This window comes from Chroicocephalus ridibundus, chromosome 1 (genome assembly GCF_963924245.1).
Source record: "Chroicocephalus ridibundus chromosome 1, bChrRid1.1, whole genome shotgun sequence".
Taxonomy (NCBI): Eukaryota; Metazoa; Chordata; class Aves; order Charadriiformes; family Laridae; genus Chroicocephalus; species Chroicocephalus ridibundus.
Window position 1 is genome coordinate 32,308,645 of NC_086284.1, and position 16,942 is coordinate 32,325,586.

General features: G+C 43.8%; 1 protein-coding gene across 3 annotated transcripts in view; it reads right to left on the reverse strand.

Annotated features, from left to right (window-relative positions):
* Positions 1-6,244: 6,244 nt before the first annotated feature.
* Positions 6,245-16,942, reverse strand: part of FAM124A (family with sequence similarity 124 member A) — a 48,564-nt gene continuing 37,866 nt past the window's right edge. For all 3 annotated transcript variants that reach the window (XM_063333763.1, XM_063333756.1, XM_063333773.1), the window contains one exon: positions 6,245-10,264. In XM_063333763.1, coding sequence (XP_063189833.1) covers positions 9,461-10,264 — 804 coding nt within the window. In that variant the 3' untranslated portion in view covers positions 6,245-9,460. The remainder of the gene's footprint in view (positions 10,265-16,942) is intronic.

Genomic DNA, 16,942 nt, shown 5'->3' on the forward strand with positions numbered 1-16,942 from the left:
CACCTCGTTCACCCTGTGCTTTTTGGGGACGCACGCTGCAAAGTGACCGGCAGACCCTGGGGACGGGGCCACGTCTCGGGCCGTGCCGGGCACCGCTGTGGGGTGTGGAGGGGACCATGCCAGGGTGCCCTGCAGCGTGCTCTGCGGGTGTCACCCGCCTGGGCTGGCAGCTCCTTGCGCTGACACTCGTGTGCATGAAAACCACGAGATGGCACTAGCAACTTTTGCAGGCCGGTGGCTTCCCAGCAAGGTACACGCAGAAAAACCCAACATACTGCATTGCTGTGATGCCTCACACAATACAGGTACTCCGCAGTCATGGAGATGCGAACAGGGTATTTCTCTTAACGACTGGTCAGCTTTGGCTAAATCCTTTCCCATTTCCACTTCATTATGTACTAATGGTCGGCAGTTTTTATTTACGATGGGCAGACTGCATTAATGGCCTCCACCTACCAAGCTATTTCACATTTTATGCCTCATATTCAGGAGAAGTGTGATTAAAAAGGACAATTGACTCTAAAGTGAACCACACTTAATGAAAAGGCTGAGCCAAAGCAGAGACAGGGTGTGCCTGTTCAGTTGTGAAGCTCTCGAAGACTCCAGATGCCCTATCTGCGTCCACATTGAAGAAACACTATCTGTAAATTGCTAAATAAAAGTGAGCCGAATACTGATCTCCAGCTCCAAGGCCAGCCCAGCACTGTTTGACTCGTGTCCACACCCTTCAGAGCTGTCCCACTGGTCACAGGCATACCACAGAGCAGCTGGCTGGCTTCCCTCCTGGACTGCTGCCGGATCCTTACGGCTCTAGGGCACAATTATCCCATTTGGCAGGGGAGGCTGTCATCTGAAAGTGAGGACTCCATTGCAGCCCATATGAGAAATGTTTTTACAGCATGACTCCAAGGGGCTGTGTTTCATGCCTGGTGGGATGACCAAAGGCATGTGGGAGCAAAGAAGGATGCAGTCTGATGGGACAGTGTTGGAGATGGAAGGGTCCAGGATTGATGTAGCCTATTCCATAGTGGGAACAATCCTTAGGGTGAAGGGTACCAGGTAATGCCCTGGAGAAAGCTGCTTGAGGAGGTTTGAAACAGAGTCAACATGCAACCAAACAATCCAGTGTCTGAACCTTCTCCTTATCCCTCTTCCATTTACTATTGTAGACATTTTCCATCACATGATTTAGAAGGCCTTGCAGGGCTTTCCACATCAAGCAGTTGGATTCCTCCCCCACATACACGTGTGCAGGATGTTTCCTCCCAGTTATCTCACAACCCGCTCATTCCTGGGCTCAGGGCAAGAGGATCCTTCCCAGGTACTGACGTAACACTGCCCAGCACTCTGCATTGACTTCTCCTGGAACAGGAAGCGCTCGGTGAAACTATCTGGGTGAAGGCTGCAAATAAACGTGACTATCTTCTCACGCAGAGTATCAATTCAATGCCATTCATCACCACGAACTGTTGTGGAAACCTGAGGAATGAAAAGAGATTCAACAGAAAATTTGACAAATTGACGGAGGATAAATCCATTGGTAGCACAATGCAGCAGTTGGTCACACAGTGATCTGAACACAGCTTTTGGCTCAGGAAGTCTGGATTCTGTGTAAATTTAGCAATTTGCACTCTGCTGAGTCCTGGAAGCTGGGAAAGGATGCCACAGGGAGGATCGCTCTGTACTCAGATGAGAGAGAATTCATTATCTGAACAGAAATAATTTCGAGTTAGTTTGGGGAAGAGTCAACATGATTTTATAAAGGGAAATCACATCTCATAAATCTATTAGAGACTTCAGAAGGCATCAACAAATAAGTGTAGAGCTAAGAACAGTTTTCCAAAGTCCTTCATCAAAGCCTCTTAAAGAAGTCATGCTGTGATGGTTTAAGAGGTAAGGTTATGTGAATAAAGGAATGATTAAAAGGCAGGAAACAGAAGGTAGAAATAAATAGCCAGTTCTGACAGTGGAAGGAGGTTGGCAGTGGAGTCATGCAGGGATTTGTACTCAAGCTTGTATTGTTCAGCATGACTTAAACCTGGAAAAAGGGAAGTTCCATGAGATGGGAGTTTGTTGTGGTTATTAAGCATCCAAGATAGTAAAGATGACGGACAACTGAGGAAGCTGCAGAAGAGTTTCACAATACACAGCAACTGGGCAATAAAAAGGCAGATGAAATTCAGTGTAGCTAATTCTAAAATTAATTACATCCAAAAAAAAAAAATACCTGATTTTACATACATGATAGTAGGCTCTGAACTGACTTTTACTGCTTGGGAATTGGACCTTGGAGCTATAGAAAGATCTTTGAAAAGGGCAGCTCAGTGCTCAGCCACAGTCAAAGCAGCAAGTCACATTACTAAGAAAGGAACAGAGAATAAAATGGAAAACCCTTCAAGCCATTCTGTAAGCCCACAGTGCATCTGCAGCTGTGTGGGTTATGGACCCCCTAGCTCAAAAAGCACATAGCGAATAGCAAAAAAATGTAGGGGGGTAGCAAGGATGAACGAAAGCATGGAACAGTTTTCCTACGAAGAATAACTAGATTAGGACTTCTCAGTTTAAAAAGAGAAAACAGAACAGAAGGACGTTTTATAAAAATCTATAAAATCACGAGTGGTCTGAAAATAGTGAACAAGAAATGTTTATTGACTGTCTCTCCCTAGAACAAACCTAGGGGGTATCAAATGGAGTTGGCAGGTGGCAGGTTTGGGAGATAACCCTTCCTGTACAACATGCAGTAGTTCCACACGTAGCAGTGCAACTCCCTGCCACAGGATGCTGCAGATGATAAATGGCCTCAGAAAGCAACTGGACAAATTCAAGAGAGGAAAACCGTTTACAAAAGTGTCATCTATGGCACCTCAGACCTTCCTGAGCCACACAATCATTTGTATAGCCTTTCGATATATTCTTATAAAGCAGCTCAGGTGTCCAAGCTAGGCCACTGCAGTGCTTGCTACCTAGGCATGAAACTGCAGGCCTCAAATAGCTTCTGTACAGGACCACAAGTGCTCTTCTCCTTGATGATGCCAGCCACTGTGTTCCAATGTGTTCCAATATTCTGGTTTCTTCAATAATTAATGCATCCATGGTTTTACTCTGCTTCCAAAGCACTTTGTGAGATGGGACTGTCTTACCAAGACCAGGGTAGTTCCATTCTGCTGCTCAGGCTGATGAACCTAAAAATCACTCCTGAAAGACCTCAGTGCTCTCAGGATGTGAAACTAGATGATTAGAAATGTAATGGGACAGTTGTGTAACGAGAGCTGCTGTGGCTGTCTACATGTTCTTTAGGAAAGGATGGCAGATGGTGGTGGCGTTTGAGTTCTGGGCAACTGAGTGGCATGAATGCATGCACATTTGCGAGGGAACAGAGGATGAGACAATCAAGAGCTCACAGGTCAGGAGCGGCCAACAAAAGGGATATTGTTGTGGGCATCTCCTACAACTCAATCAAGAAATGGAGAAAGATAAAGCCTTCTCTGAGCAACTGGAAACTGGTTCAGAACAGACTAGAACAGGTCCCATTTTCTGTAACTGGAAAAATCTGCTGACTGGAAAAACTTTCATCTTCAGTCACAACATCTTCACTTGCAAGGTCTGCTGTCAGGCCTACCAGGTATCTCTGTCTAGCAGCAAAGGTTGGAGGATAAAGGTACTTACTAGTCACACTAGAGGAAGACTGAGTCAGTGTTGCAATAAGCTGGACATACACAGGCCCATGGGGCTGGATTGGCTACATCTGACAGCGCTGAAAGAACTCGCCAATGTCATTGTGAGACTGCTTTCTATCAGTTTTGAAAGGTTGTGGTAATTGGTGATGTCCCAGATGTCTGGAAGAAAGAAAACATCATAAACCACTTCAAGAAGGGCAAAAAGGACCATCTGGGGAACTACAGGCTGATCAGTCTAACCAGACCCCTGGAAGATTATCAAGAAAGCCTCCTCAAAGCCATTTCCAGGCACAAGGTGGACAAGAAGTTGATTTAGAACAGCCAGCATGTATTTACCAACAGTAAATTGTGCCTAACTAACCCATTTGCCATCTTTGATGAGATGACTCTCTTGGTGGGTGGAGAAAGAACAGTGGATGTCATTTTGCTTGACTTCAGCAAGGCTTTCGGTATAGTCTCCCACAGTATCCTTGCAGCTAAATCAAGGAAACATGGACTCGATGGGTGGACTACCATGTGGGTGAATAACTGACTGGACTATCAGGCTCGAAGGGTACTGGACAACAATTTAAAGTCTAACTGGCAGCCAGCTGCAAGTGGCATTCTTCTGAGGTCAACACTGAGGCCTGTGCTATTCAATGCTTTTGTCTACACCTTCCACAAAGGTATGAAATGCACCCTCAGCAAGTTTGCAGATGACTCCCAATGAGGGGAGTGACTGATACACTGAAGAGCAGGCCTGCTGTTCACAGAGACCTTCACTAGCTGGAGGAGGGTGCCAACGAGAACATCACAAACTTCAACAAAGACAAATGCCAGCCCTGCACCTCATGTGGACTAACCCTGTACCACAGCACAGGTTGAGCACCTACTGGCTAGGGAGAAGCTCTGTAGAAAAGGATCTTGGGGTCACAGTGAAGAGCAAGTTGAACGTGAGTAAACAGTGCACCCTTGCAGTGATAAGGTCAGCAGCATACTGGGTGGTATAAGCAAGGGTGTTGTCATCAGGTTGATGGAAATAATTCTTCCCGCCTACTCAGCACCCTTCAAACCACATCCAGGGTGCTGGGACAGTTTTGGGCTCCTCAGCACAAGAGAGATATTGACAAACTGGAAGGAGTTCAGAGGGGCTGAAGCCATTGAGGTGGTCAGGGAACTAGAGTATATAGAATCATAGAATCATTTAGGTTGGAAAAGACCCTTGGGATCATCGAGTCCAACCAGCAGCCCCACTCTACAAAGTTCTCCCTTACACCATATCCCCTAACACCACATCTAAACGAGTCTTAAACATATTCAGGGATGGTGACTCCACCACCTCCCTGGGCAGCCTATTCCAGTGTCTGACCACTCTTTCTGTGAAGAATTTTTCCCTAATGTTCAGCCTAAACCTAACCCTGCTGCAGCTTGAACCAATTCCCTCTTGTTCTATCCCTAATTAGCTGTGAGAAGAGACCAGCACCAACCTCTCTACAGTGTCCTTTCAAGTAGTTGTAGATAGCGACGAGGTCTCCCCTCAGCCTCCTCTTCCTCAAACTAAACAGTCCCAGCTCTTTCAATCGCTCCTCATAAGATTTATTCTCCAGGCCCTTCACCAGCTTCGTTGCCCTCCTCGGCACTCGCTCCAGCACCTTTGCATGATGTGCAAAGAAAGGCTGCAGGAGCAACAGCAGTCTTCCACCGCCTAAAGGGGGATTATAGAGAAGACAGAACCAGTTCCTCAGAGGTACACAGCAAAACGAGAGGGAAAGATCACAAGTTCAAACACGGGAAATTCTGACTGCAGATTAGGAAGTAATTCTTCACCATGACAGTGGTTACGCACTGGCACAGGTTGCCCACAGTCACTGTGAAAATGCCACCTTTGGATATTTTCAAACCTGATCGGACAAGGTCCTGAACAACCTGATTTAACTTCAAAGCTTTGAGGTTTGTGCAGCTTTGTGCCTGCTTTCAGCAAATGCTTCGGACTAGACGACCTCCAGAGGCCTCTTCCAACTCCTGATGTTTCTACAATTCTATAACTGCCATACAAATACATCTAAAACCCACAATGTTAAACCATAAAACCATAATTACTAAACAAAGCCAAATCTACATTACTTTGCATATACAACTTAACGCTGACATGCACACTCATCCCATGAGGGGAATAAAGAAATGTGTAATAAATAACACCACACACTGATGGAAATAAGAGGGACCCACTATTATGAAGACCAACATACATGAAGCAAACCAAGATGGGATTTAAACATGCAGGACTACCAGTATGTGTCATAGCTCCTATTTTATCATTCAGCTTTACTGGGGCAAATGATTTACAATAACAATGTTTTGTGAAAAACAAAAGATCTGGTCTGCAGAGGCAAAGCTGAGTCCAACATAAAAATATTTTTGCTCTGTTTGTTTTGTAATTATCCCACCGACACACACTGCCAAGAGCTGGAGAGCTTGTGTCACTGCATTCATTTTGAAGCCTAGTTAAAATAGTCAGTGAGTCGAGTCTACAGTGCTTCACAAACGAACACACAGAACATTAAGCACAACTGACTTTTCATCTCTATTTTATTTCACAGAAGCAACGCCTTCTGGGTTGAGAAGGAGAGATTTCGGGGTAAATCCACAGTTCTCAAATGACATTGTTCATAATTTAACCAAAACAATACAATACGTAAGTAAATGCCACGAAACTTGTGCATATTCAACTGTCTGAAGAGATTAGCCCCTTCTTAAATAACGGGAAGAGAATTAATGAAGCCTACCTTCAGTGAAACACTCTTCAAAATCTGGCTTGCTTTATTATAGACAAAAAGTTTCCTGTACACAATCATCTCTGTTTTTCCTGACAGTGGGACACTCAGTTATTCCAAAATTTGGTTACAAGCACCATGAATGTAAACAATTAAAACTTTAATTTCTAGTTAAGTATCAGTAAACAGAACAGAAAGAAACACTTGGAGACAGAAGCAGTGGAGACAGCATAAATACAGAGTCCATGGAAGCTCATTTGACTTTCTTCCCGTTAGGATTAACGTGGTAAAATCCGGAGCTGAGATTTTTTGCGGAGCTGACGGTTAATGCCACACGTGAAGCCTCACGACTGACACTTGAGCTATCCTGTGCTTGTTTGTAGACTTCCAGTACCAGTGCTTCCTGCTGCATCCGGAGACGGCCCCCAGATGTGCTGAGCTCCTTCTTGCAGAGGCGGAAAGATGTTTCAAAGCCTCCTCTTCCTTAAAAGCCCCAAACAGCTTTTGGGGTCAGGAGTCGGGATGTTGGCACGATTCCAGGATCAGACAGACACATCAGCTCAAACCAGTTTTTGATTTCATGTTCAGATCAAACGTTACCTACATTATTAAAATATTGTGAAAAGGCCTTCTTTTTTTTTCCCCCAAATAATGAATACTAAAATTTTTAACAGATTTGAATCAAATTTATCCTGTTGGTTGTCATATCTGGAAGTGGCTAGTGTTGATAAAATGTCTCTCACATAAATATACAATGCTATTTCATCACTTGTTTTTGTACTACCATGAATATAACAGAAAATAAGGAATCATAAATTTAAACCTGTGGAGCCTGACTGTCCTAGGCATTGCTGCTCATCCGGTGAATTGAAAGCTGATGGAAAAAACTGCTGGTCTGACCTCACAGTGTTTTACAAGTATTTTGACAGGGTACAAACAATAACATGGAGCACAGCTTTGGATAAATCGGATCCGCTGTGTTCAGAGGGGGTTCGATCTAAAGGCCACGGAAGTCAGAGGAAAGACTGCGTGGACTCTGAAGGAGTATAGAGCAGGTAAACACATGCACACCATGACAAATCCTTCATCGGTGCTATTTCTGGCCCCAGACATTTCCTAAGAGTACAGTTTACCCAAAACTGCAGTAAGCCTAAACTGTTTGGAGGGCAGGAGGAGGCTGATAATCTCCTGTGCTCTTAGAGCTTGAATAGATTTTCCTATTTATACATTGTGTTTAGCACAAAAGACAAGGTCTACTTCTGGTACATGCTATGATAGCATCTCACAAAGAGGAGACATCAACTTCAGCCTGATGCCTCTTTCCCTGTGTGCAGAAAATGACAGCAAAATGAAAAAGCCTTGAGGAGCAGCATCCTGGCTCTTGACTGTCCCTCTGGCCTCTTCTGGATTGGGGGTGCAGCTTTAATGGAATCCCCCCTCCTCCCCTCTAAACCTGGACTCAATTTCCCCCAGGCTTTCTTCCAGAGTTGTTTCTATAAACTATGCGCTAATGGGCCAGGGGAGCTGCTCCGCTTTTTGTAAATATTATTTAGAATATCAGTGTGCTTTTTTTTGGCTTTGTTTTCAAAGCAGCAATTCTTCTGAGTTAAACTACCTGGTAATATAGCACACATTTTTCTCCACAAACGTGTTTTTATTCCATCTACCACAATACCATCATGGTAGGTCTTCAGCATCTGTACCTGTATATAGGTTACATACAGCATTATACATACACCTTTCAACACGGTCATTTTCTCACTGGTTAGACCAGAGCTGCCATCAGTGCCACTTCTCTGCCAAAAATGTAACTTTTCAGAACACGCATGATGCAATCTGTATTTACAACTTAAATCCTGGTGAAGGTACTTAGCTGTCATATTAATAGCTTTTTACCTACTTTTTTTTTTTTAAATACAAAATTAATTGGAGCAAATCAGGTTATCAAGAATGTGTATTTTAAAAACATCACTTGAAAAGCCAGTAAAATTTGACTTGTTCTCCCTTTGGAGAGAGGTATTTGAGAAGAAATGCATTTTACTCAGAAAGAAGTATGTTTGCACTGGAAATATGAAGAATAAGTTTCTGCGCTAATTATTTTTAACAGTAAAATAACAACCTCTTAAAAAATTGGGAGCCGCCATATATTTGGGACTAGCGATGTGGCAATATATAAAAACGCTGGGTTATCTTACTTGTTTTGTACTCCAAAAAACATAAGCTCTGTATTGCCTGAGTTAGAAGTAGCAAACATGGTTTACTTGGGTTTACCACTGTCTACATGAGCGGGTCAGACAACAGCCCAGATGACGACCTTCCAACTGGAAAGGATGGGCTTTTTGAGGGGATGGGTTGAAAATGTTCTGTAAGGTTTCCCTTTTGGCACTTTCTGCATCCTGGACTGTCAAACTGACAGATACAATGGAGCTTCCTCTCCCCTGGGGAAGGAGTGAAGCTTCTTCCCACCTCAGCACTGCCAACTCTCAGAAGTTAGAAGGAACTGTGTGTCCTCACAGGAGGTGTCTTGCCTGACTCTACTGAAGATGTGTTACTGGGACCTGCTGTGCTTTAGAGCTGCTTTTGGAACTTGTGAAAGGGAAAGACGACCCCTTTCTCCTCCTATCTTTCCTGAGTTAAGGGAATTTCTCAGAAAAATTAAAAGCAGTTTGGTGTCGGAAATTAGTCTTCAGTTTGTGCCAAAGAAAATTGGATTATTATGTGCTGCTTCTGGTATTTCCTTCATCACCAGTCCAAGGGTCAGTCATAGAAACCATCCACCTTGCACTGCCTTGGACAAGCCTCTGATCATCCCCTCCAGCACAAATGTACAGAGTGCAAGCTCAGACTGCTTTACTGCACATAGTTTGGGGACGCCCATCTCTGAGGGATCCGAATGCTTTCTTCAAATATTCAGTATACTCTGTTGCATTACCTCCTCAGTGAGGAACCTTCTGCAAGCTCAAGGTGAGCCCACTGCTGTCATTCACAAGAAGAACATGTTTGCCCTGGAAGGTGTAAGATAGAGAAACCTCAGATGTAGAATTCTTCTTCATTAGCTGATGAAGCTGGGCAAACACTACCACAATCATCCAGAGAACAAGGAGCTGCTCTCGAGGACTGTTTGTGATGCTTGGAGAGAGATGCTGACATGAATGAGCTGGAAGACCACTCAGAGAGAGAAGGCAGCGAACCGTCAGCTGACTCAAAGGTATTGAACATGGCTGATACAGGCCTTCCGCTGGTGGCTGCCTGTTTAGTCTTACCAACAATTTGCTTCTTTTGGGGAAGAGAGGCTTCCAAGTCATTGCAAAATCCGTTAAGGGTAGAGTATGCAGAGACTACAGATAGGTCTGAGAAGGACAGCTTCATCCCTGTGTCTACATCAGTCTCCTGGGCACCCTCCAAGTCGTCAACGTTAAGCCTGGGGCTGCATCTCCACGTTTTCAACCTGGTTGCAGGTGACCCAATATTTAAAAACTGAAATGGTTCACTGAAATGAAAAGTCTCTGAGGCTGAGGAGGAGTTCACTGTGGGCAAACAGAACAGAGACTTGCTTCGTTGAAATGACCATGAAATGCTGGAGGCACTGCTAGATCTGCGCACGAAGTCTCCTCGTTCACTGTGTCTCAAGTCCTGCTGGGAGAAACCAAGATGATGACCAAGGCCATTTGCGTGATGTACTTTGTTTTGCCCCATTTCTTTTGGTTGTTCAGGGACAGATTGGTGGCTCTGAGGAAGAACGGCTGGCAGAGTGGTGAAGCGGGAATCTGTTGACACAGATGGATATGGTTGTTTGTTCTGCTTTGCAGACTTCCTACACCAACCACGTGCTTGCTGCAGCCGGGAGAGGGAGAAAAGAAGATCACATTAATACAGAATTGGCAGTCTTACAACCCTAAGTCTCCGTTGCTGAGTTGTTACTGCAAATAATTACGAAGCAGACTTCATTCAGTATGCTTGCAGCAAATGTTTCACTTGAATAACAAAGAGAAAGCATCCTGCCAAAATCCCAAATATTTACATAAGGAGCCTTGAAGACAACAAGAATAAATGGCAGAGGAGCCCTGCCTTGCGGGCTGAATTACACTAGCTTGAAATTCTCACTTACTATTGACTTGTTCAGATTCATTCATATTCTGCCTTCCAACACTACTGCCTTAGTGGACAGCTAAAGAACAAAAATGAAGAAATGGGAGATGTATGTTGCCATCATTATTATTTCTCATTTCTTCCTTGCTGTGGTGCAGATGTTTTTATTTTTTCACCTGAAACATCAAAAAGCCTTTAGCAAGCAACCTCAATGGGAATTTACTACTTTTTTCAACTCTTTCACATTTTCACATCTGTTTAGTTGAACAGTGCACCCTAGAACCCACTTGCTCTTTTATCTAGCTCCTAATGACTTTGGGGACAGCTTTGGACACCTAACTTGCTTGTAGACGCCTAGACTGAAGATGTAACCTGATGGTTATGATCTGAGTCTGAACCCGATTCTCATCCCTAGGGCAGGATTCATTTATCTATCTGCCAGATACTTGAGCATTTGCACAGGGACAGCAGCTGTGATAAATGGGGTGCCAATGCCCTTCTCAAGAAGCTGCTGGAGGCCAGATGGCCTTCCTACGGGATTAGACACTGATGTCTGGGTAACTGAACCGAGCCCCTAGTGTCTGAGCAATCACAAGGTTTTTTATCATCCCACTTATCTCAGTAAGGCTTTTAGAAGTTCACATTTTAAAAAGTTTCATTTAAATTCTTCTTACTGAAGTTTCTCACATAATACAAAGTGCTAGACTTCTGTCCCAAAAGGGACAGTGGGACAAAGCGCCAGATCATACCCTTGAGTATAAACATTAATCTCAGCTATGGGACTTGTCAGTTGGAAACAACAGAGGAGAAATTACTAGGTATCTTTGTCACTATGTGCTGTTAAAATGACAAGGCTGTGACAAACATGATTCTGGGCAGTCTCAAGTGAAGTAAAAAGGTATTAATATGCTGTGTACAACCCTGCTATGGCCTCATCCAGAACGCTGTACATGACTCAAATCCTGCCTATGTGAAAAAGAATAAATTCAAACTGAAAAAGATGTAGCCACGAGGAAAAAAACAAAACCCAAAACCAAAATAAAACAAAACAAAGATGAACTATCCATTAAAAAAACCTGAATCGCAAACTAATAGAAGATTTCTAATCACAACAGAAGATGTAGGTTGGTTATTTTACCAAAGAGATTATATGACATGATAGAAAGGGATGAGATCTGGCAACCAAGGAGGTCCTTTGTATCCGCTGTCTCTAAAAGAACTCCATACATTGCTGCTTCTAACATCTTGCTAGTGCACATCACATTGTCTTAGTGACCCAGATCTGTCATAACCGTCTCCTGGTTTTTATTGCGGTGATTTTAAAGGCAAAAAAGGTTTTTCACATCTGCAAAAAATGTTTTGCTCATTTGTGATCGTCTGGCTGGAGGTGATTTATAGGACAGCCAAACCATAGGAGTTCATTTAGGCGTTGTAGATGAATATCTATAAATACACCAATACATACGTAATGAGGTATGTTAATTCATAACCTATTTCTTTATAACATAATAAGCTGTTTTCCTTAATGCCATAAATAATTAAATGAATTAATGGGTAAATTAACCACAGTAGTGTAGCAGTTTCATTAACTGATAAGAAACTGAGTACAAGTCAAATGAAATAAGCCAAATTGTCAACAAAACATTAACCAGAAATCACTTTAGACCTCTACAAGAAACATCATTTCATTTATGCAATAGGTGAGCTAATTTGTTTAAAAAATTGTTCAGCAAGATAAAAGACTTGTGTCGATGAAGAAAATACCAGCTGTTTCTTAACTGAAGACATTTCTGGATAACCCAGCAAAACCAATACGACATGCCGAAAGTACACAACCAAGTCACTGCACTCTTTTGATGAGTTTTTTTCAAGAAAACATGCCTCACTATATTGCTGGTCGCACTAACCAAAGGTACCATTTTCTTCTGCTCAGTAGCTCTGGTATCAGATACACTCCATGGACTCAACCAACATCCTCGCTAAATCAAGAGAATCACCTCCAGGGCACTTTGCTGACCTCTCAGAGAGAAGATGGTGGATTGCCTGACCATGGCTAGTTTTTATGCTATATTCTTGTGCTTACGTAGACTTAGTTGACAATTTGGCAGATCAAGCATACAAAGAAACCAAGGATCCAAGCAAGTGGAGTCATCTTGTTTGTGAAAATGTAAGGAGGCCCTTGGGACCACAAGCACTGGTACCAACTTGGACAAAACTGTACCTGAAAACACAAGGCTTTTGGGGACAGATCTGACACTTGCACTGGGGAGAGTCCTGTGAGCAGTACGAAAGCTTTGCCTTTACCTTGCACAGACCATACTGTCTATAGGCATATAAGACAGAGCCTACAGACATCACACGTAGGATTTAGTTGTCTAGCTACTACAGCCAACCAAGTCTGGAGGGCAATTCAGTTTTCCCTAAAGACAAATTCCTGTGTCTGGTTAGGTGAATTGCTGTCTAGGTCCTTGGTCTGTACTGTACTTCGGCTTGTACCCATTTTGGTCACAACAACCCCAAGCAACGCTACAGGCTTGGGGAAGAGTGGCTGGAAAGCTGCCCAGCAGAAAAGGACCTGGGGGTGCTGGTGGCCGGCCAGCTTAACATGAGCCAGCAGTGTGCCCAGGTGGCCAGGAAGGTCAACAGCATTCTGACTTGTATCAGGAATAGCGTGGCCAGCAGGAGCAGGGAAGTGATGGTGCCTCTGTACTCGGCACTGGGGAGGCCTCACCTTGAGTCCTGTGTTCAGTTCTGGGCCCCTCTGTACAAGAGGGACATTGAAGTGCTGGAGCGTGTCCAGAGGAGAGCTACCAGGCTGGTGAGGGGTCTGGAGACCAGGTCATATGAGGAGAGGCTGAGGGAGCTGGGCATGTTTAGCTTGGAGAAGAGGAGGCTGAGGGGAGACCTCATTGCCCTCTACAACTACCTGAAAGGAGGTTGGAGAGAGGTGGGTGTTGGCCTCTTCTCCCAGGTGAATAATGACAGGACCAGAGGAAATGGTCTGAAGCTGCGGCAGGGGAGGTTTAGATTAGATATTAGGAGAAATTGCTTTACTGAAAGAGTGGTCAGGCACTGGAACAGCCTGCCCAGGGCGGTGGTTGAGTCACCATCGCTAGAGGTGTTTAAGAAACGTCTAGATGTGGCACTTCAGGGCATGCTCTAGTGGCAGAGATTGTAGGTTGTTTGGTTAAACACGAGGATCTCAAAGGCCCTTTCCAACCATGAAGATTCTATGATTCTATGACTACAGCGAGAACAGAGAGCATAGTTCACGCAAAAATACCTGCAGTTAGACACCAGTTGTAGGTGACTGCAATCTGGAGCCAAACCAAATCCTGCAGAGGAACCTCTCATGTCTTCATTTTGTTTTGGTGTATAGAAGAGATATTTTGCACACTAGCAAAAGTCTCGTGTATTCAGATGATGGTAATAATTTGTTATTCTTATTTAGTGACATAACTTTTGGTATGTGTTCTAAAGAAAAAGTAATTTAATTTGGCCTCTCGGGTCACCATTAGTGAAAGATAGTGGGTCTGATTCAGTTACCTAATTGTAGATACCTGCTGCATCCTGCCTGGCCTGATGTACATGCACGGGCCACTTCATATCAGGGACTTCAGTGCCTAAGAATGCTCCTGGGCACATTTAATTTATTAATACAGGTAAAGTCTTAGGCATTTTGGAAATAAAGCACAGAGACGAAAACAACTGGTTTGAGCTTTTTCTAATATTTACAAGCACTCCAGGTTGTGTCAGTTTTGGATTGTAGATATGCAGCACAATGACTCCAGGTGCAACCAAATCACCAGTGCTCAAAAGGATGCTCATCTGAGGCATCGCCTACGAGGGTGCGGAGCAGAGGGCAACACCAGGATAAATGGATGAGATGAGATGAAACACCCCTGCTAGAAACCCTGGGGGCTCTCATGTAGGAACTTTCTAATCAATATGCAGATAAAAAGTAGAGACTCAAAGGAAAGGGGAAATGCGTTACTAAGTGGGAGTACTTGTGAAGGGCAATATCTGCTCCATGAAGCCAAGTAGCTTTAAGTACCTGGCCTAACTGCAACATACTCGCACTAACAAGAAAATCTACTTTAGGTAATATATTAGTTTTAGGGTTCTGTCATTTTTAACTTGTTTCCTACCTATTTTAATGCTCCTATGGACAGATCAGAGCATTTTGCTTTATACAAGGTATTTGCTGTTATTCCTGCTACTGGGTCACAGCTCCTGGTCAAGCTTTGTTGGTCTGGCAGGAGGTAATGGTGGATCAGAGAGAAGGGGACAAATGGCTGCCTGCAGGGCAGGCCAAGAGACATCATTAACACAGCTTATTTCTCAATAGCTCTTTTTATAGGAAGACTTGTTCACCTTGATCCTTTTTTGTTTAGATGCGTTATGATTTAGAAAACCTATTTCCACTGCTGCTCTTCACGACATGGGCAGAGAGGGGAAATAATGGGGGAAGATTTTTTTAATACTTCTGTCTTAAAGCAACACAACTGAAAACTTTCCTGACTGTGAGCATACCAGATTGCACAACTGTACTACAGGTAGAGTGTCAGAAGCTCCATCTCATGAAATAGTAGTGAATACAGATTACAGGCTAATCCTATATTGTAGAGAACTGGATTATGTGGACTAATAAGACTTCTCTATATCTACATTCTGTAGCTTGTCAGAGATCACAGAGGGGATTCGATGATTTAGTCAGGATTAAAACTCAGGCAAAACTAGCTCCTAGTCCTGTGCCAAGGCCATTGACTCTGCTCCCTCGTACCACCCTGGCATGGCCAGGGAGAGCTGCACACAGCCTGAGCATTCATTGCATCACTCCTCTTCGTTTTAACACCACATAGAATCATAGAATGTGTTGGGTTGGAAGGGCCCTTTAAAGGTCATCTAGTCCAACCCCCCTGCAGTAAGCAGGGACATCTTCAACTAGATCAGGTTGCTCAGAGCCTCTTCAAAGCCTGGCCTTGAATGTCTCCAGGGATGGGGCCTCCACCACTTCTCTGGGCAACCTGTTCCAGTGTCTCACCACCCTCATTTTTTCTTCCTAATGTCTAATCTAAACCTACCCTGCTCCAGTTTAAAACCATTGCCCCTCACCCCATCGCTACATGCCCTTGCAAACAGCCCCTCTCTAGTGCCTGACAGTCCCACAAAGTTCAAACTGGATCTCCACGTATGACCACTCTCAGGAGAAACCACGACAGGCGAGCGGGAGATGCTGATCTTCCACTGCCCTCTCAGCCATGGGATGCTGAAAACAGCAAGACCTATTTTTGTGCCTTGAGGACGCTGCGATGCACATGCAGCTACTCTTCACAGCAGAACAGCCTTCTCCCTCCTCCCCAGTTCTTCCCTTGGCTTTGGAAGCTGTTGGATCTGCTTTAATTTTTCTGAATTCTTTTCTTTTTTAAGTCCTGATCTTCAGCCTTCTCACAGCTTGCTTTTTGCGCTGCCTGATAGGTGGCTGCAGCCCAGCAGAGCCCTGCCTGGTACAGCCATGCTGCCTGCGCCAGGCAGAGATGCTGGAGAGGGGGTTGGTCATCTGAGAAGACAAAGACTCAAAACAAACCGACACGTTGATTTTGACTGAAATTCCAAATACAGGGAGAGAAAGCTGTCAGACCTCACCATAAAGACACGACAAAACCGGCCATTGACTAAACAGATTAGCTCTCTAGCAGAACAGATTTTTTCATCTGGTGCTAATCTGCTGCTCATTTATAATCTCTGCACAAATCTTTGTGAAGCCTGGAAGGATTTAGAGCCTTTGTGTATTACAATGGGCTGCAGAAGAATTTCATGACGAATATCCGGGAACACCATAAACAACTTGGGGCGAACATCGCAGAAATGCACTTTCGACTTCACTTGGGCTGCCTATATCTCACAAAAAAAAAGTCAACGAATGCTCCTGCAGTCTATTTTAAGTTATCTGCTTTTCACGAAAGCAGATAGTGATCTCATTATGCATTATCTGTATTAAGCACTGCCAGCAGGGCGCCGCTGAGGTCAGAACCCAGCCAAACAGCCAGCACGGCAATGCCATCACCATCTTGGACCCAGATTTCGCCTGCCTTGCTCAAGAGGAGTGCGATGGTGTTTGTTTAATTGTATTAAAACCAGTGGGATTGATCCAGAAATACTAATAAAAAAGAATCAACTGAAGGGAAAAAATAGCACAGATTAGTCCCCAGTATCACCATCGTAAGTGGTGATTAAATTTAAAGAATTAAATTACTTAAATTATTAATTAAATAAAAACCAGAAATTAAATTTAAAATTGAGCTGAATATGTTTGGAAAGTGGCATGTACTGTGTTTGTAAAACTAGAACAGGTGGGTGTCTTGTGACATTAAATATATTCACTCTCAAGAGTTTTTGCTGATGTACATAGTCATCGGAGAT